General features: G+C 42.2%; 1 protein-coding gene across 5 annotated transcripts in view; it reads right to left on the reverse strand.

Annotated features, from left to right (window-relative positions):
• The window catches only part of LOC102211078 (neurofascin), a 134,233-nt gene that overhangs the window by 24,287 nt on the left and 105,882 nt on the right, over nt 1-4,064 (reverse strand). For all 5 annotated transcript variants that reach the window (XM_013915099.1, XM_013915100.1, XM_013915102.1 and 2 more), the window contains 4 exons: nt 1,242-1,353; nt 933-1,117; nt 728-859; nt 415-558 (listed from right to left, as the gene is read on the reverse strand). In XM_013915099.1, the coding sequence (XP_013770553.1) occupies nt 415-558; nt 728-859; nt 933-1,117; nt 1,242-1,353 (573 nt within the window). The remainder of the gene's footprint in view (nt 1-414; nt 559-727; nt 860-932; nt 1,118-1,241; nt 1,354-4,064) is intronic.

The following is a 4,064-nucleotide window of genomic DNA, read 5'->3' on the forward strand; positions in this document are numbered from 1 at the left end:
GTGTGTGTGTGTGTGTGTGTGTGTGTGTGTGTGTGTGTGTGTGTGTGTGTGTGTGTGTGTGTGTGTGTGTGTGTGTGTGTGTGTGTTTCATGGATCTCATAGTAAAAACATGAGTTTACATGAACAAAGGTCAGCAATAACATATCACCACACTGGTCATCATCTGTCCTCCTGCACAAAGTGCTGCCTGCTCCAGTCACAAGGACTTTGATGATAAAGTGGTGATTAAAATCTATAAAGAACAAAAACTAGTCCAAACGTTTACCTGGCAGTGTAACCACTATGGTCACTTCTGGATAAGGTTTAAAACCAGTCCTGAAGCCAGTGAGCTACAGCACACTCTGGATGTGCAGAGCTAATAGGCTCACTGCTATGTTTTTCTTTTGAAATCAAGCTCCCACTTCTGTGTCTCACCAAGAACGTTGACAAAGGCGTTGGCTAACAAATAGCCATGCTCGTTGGAGGCGTTACACTGGTACACGGCGCTGCTTCCGATCTGCACAGAGTGAAACATGATGGTGTCTCCCAGCACCTGTCTGTTTGGGTTGGTGGGAGAGCCTGCAGTCGGGCGGAGGAGGGTTACATGATCCCGACAGGAAGACAAAGAAAAGACTGTTGGTAGCTGTCGTATATTCTGATGTTTATGCAGCATTTTTAGTGAGTACATTACAATTGTGCATCAAAAACAAGGCTGATGTTCTGTAACAATAATTAAAAAGAACCATACTCTCTATAGGCTGCCCATTGACAAGCCACTCAATGCGAGGTTTAGGGTTGCCATTGGCCCGGCATACCAGGCGTCCATTCTCTTCTGGGGCTAGCACCTGGTCTGATGGCTTGTGTAACCAGTAAGGAGCCGCTGTTGGGCACAAGGCCAACATGTTAGCACCAGTTGTACATTCAAGAAACACAGAGCCAATAGGCCTACTCACCTTTAACTTGAACAAAGATGGAGTGGCGTATGGTGCCTAAATGGTTGTTGGCCATGCATACATACTCGCCAGCGTCCTCCTCTGACACACTAACGATCTTCAGGGTCTTGTTGAAGTTCTCAAACTTGACCTTCTGCCCTGGCAGCTCCCCACCTTTCTTAAACCACTTGATGATGGGTGTTGGACTGGACGAGAAAGCAACGGTAGGAAAGACAAGACCTCAAAGTTCAGCTTCATGTGCCACTTTTCAAACAAATGGCAGTATTAATCTTATCATTACGCAGTACGTGTGTGTGACAGTGCACTCACAGTCCAGCAGCGATACACTCCAGCAGCAGCTGCTCATCTCGCAGCACCATTTTGGAGCTCTCACTTCCTGATGGTGAGAGGAAGGTCGGCGTGGACTCTGCTACTTTACGGTCTGCAGATGTGACACGAGGACGGATTAATACGCACAAACAAAGCATTCATTTATCTTTGCAGCATGACTCGCTTTCTCCATTAAACAGCCTCTTTTTTGAATCAACCTAGGACTGTTACTGTGAACCCTGGCAGGCTCTGTGCAGTCACTGAGGTCGCCTGTAAACAGGACCAACACTCTCTGGCTTATTTTGAAATAAATAAAATAAAAACAATGATGTTCGTTTAAGTTAACCAAGGGAACAACAAAGCCGGCTATTACAAGCTTGCATCAAACTTAGCCACACGTCATTTTGGTTTGTAGCCTTTTATTCACACTTTGATCTCCAGAGTGTCTTTGGCTTCACGTGAAACTACACATGATGGCATACATGAGGGCATTGGATATTATGTTAGCACCTTTGAAGCAAAAATAAATAATCATCCCACATATAATGTATGAAACCTTTTTACCTTTCATGTATTTTTTCTCTTCTAAACCATTTAGGTAACCAGTTTAGACTAAAAAAGCTTTGATCCAATCCCAGCTGTAGAATCCAGCAACGAGGCTTATGTGAGACTACTTTGGCTGCAGCCGACTTTGCGATGCAGATCTATAATGGATTAAAGCTGTGAGTGTCTACAAAGGAGCTGCTGAGAATGAGACGAATCCAGACCCATCGCTGAGCTGATGAAGGTGGCAGGACCAGCCTCAGACACCAGAGTGCATGTTTAGTCACTGCTGCTATAACACGAGCATAACTGGCAAACCTCACTCTCAGCCAGCAGTGTGATACTCAATATTCATCATGTGATTAAAGTCTGTTCCTCCATCCCTCGGGGACATATCCCATCTTCCCAAATCCTGTTCTTTCACAGTACTGTCTGCATGATTAATACAGAGATTCTCTGTGTACTTGAATTAAGGGTAGTTTGTGTGTTACTCTATGTTTATGTGTGATCCTTTAATAATGACTCTGCTGCCAGCACACACACGTTAGGTTTCAACCGATGTGCAGTCAAATATCTTCTATATTCCATAACTCGATATTTGATTTGATTTGATTTGATTGAATCTTTATTTTGAACATGTTGAAAAAGTACAACAAAATAGAATTAAAAGAGGCAAATGAACAAAGCAAAACAAAAGGAAAACGAGCAACCACAACTCCAAATAAAGTTCATGTTCAAAAAGGAGCAGGAAGAAGCATAAGCTTATTTAATCCCGTATATAGACTACAAAAATACCTCCTTGCAATTACATTATATGTCATGTGTAAATTTTTTATTTTTTTAATATATACATATATGTTTCTGTCTATCCATACATACGTATATACACATACGCACATATACACATTTTCACCTCAAGGATACACAACCTACAAAAATATATATATACCCATACCAACATACCCGTGCACCCGCACACACATGAAAATTCATATTCATGATTGTTTACAAAAATGTTGATAACACATGGTCAAATACTATACACACTTTGGAATTTAAATGTCATGTCATTCATATTTATCAACCAGAAAAATAAAGGATCATGTTCCTCCATCTCACACACGTTACGACTATCTGCCCAAAAAGGATGGCATCATTTCTACCACCATCTGGGAGTCCAGCTGTGTGAATGCATCATTGTCTGTCTCCCTCTCTTCATCTTATAATAACACAGCTGTGTGCAGCTGGTCATTCCCTTCCTGCTACTTAGGCTGTAGAAATCCCTCAGTCGATGCCAGCTCATTGTACTTACTGTGGCTTCCACATGTACCACGGGTTACTCTGTTATGTTTTGCCTACACTGGACTAACTTGGATGTCCTCTTAGTCCAAGTTAACAGGACATCCATGGATAATTCAGGAAATCCACCTGAATTTTCATCTGAGTGAATTATCTGCCTGTCCCTCTGCCAACTCCATTCAGAAAATACTTCTTTGTATTACTTATATTATGTGTTTTTCTTCTGTACCTGTTAAACTTTTACTTCAGTGTCCTGCATTTGGCTGCAAGAGTTGTGATGACTTTGGTCTGCAGTCTATGTTTCCTCCAGGAGAAGCTGTTGTCTTACAAATCGGTTTAGAGGGTCCACATTTGTCTTCCATCCTGACTGAACATCACGATTGGCTCTCGCTGCCTCCCAGCAACCATACAATTGTGTTATTGACATCCTTACCTGGTGCCTGATCTCTGCCCCTAAGCTGCCTATACAGTCTCACCTAATCAGAACACGAGCCAATGGAAAAACACACCCACCATTCATTAGCTGCTGACATCATCCCACCCTCGTCCTATTTCCTGGGAGCTGGATTTCTTGCATTAACTTTAGAGGTTTGAATTGTTAAAAACAAACAACCTTTACATCTGTTATCTTCTCCCTTTTAACTTCTTCTGCAAAGAGCCACAATCTTTGCGAAACATCTACGATCCCATTGCGACGAGTGGAAGACTACCTTCTATACTCACCTGGGGCATCTACCCTGTCCCACCACGTGGACTTACCAATGCTCTGGTTGTCTTCCAGGCGTTGGTAAATAATGTGCTTTGGGACTTCCTTAATTGCTTCATCTTTGTCTACTTGGATGATATTCTCATGTTTTCAAACCACTATAGTCATGTTTACTACAAGTATTACTTCCTCCAAACCATCAACGTGTCTTTTAGACCCCATTCCTACAAAACTGCTCAAAGAAGTCCTGCCATTAATTAATTCTTCGATCTTAA

Source organism: Pundamilia nyererei, unplaced genomic scaffold (assembly GCF_000239375.1).
Source record: "Pundamilia nyererei isolate P.nyererei 1_Seehausen unplaced genomic scaffold, PunNye1.0 scaffold00257, whole genome shotgun sequence".
Taxonomy (NCBI): Eukaryota; Metazoa; Chordata; class Actinopteri; order Cichliformes; family Cichlidae; genus Pundamilia; species Pundamilia nyererei.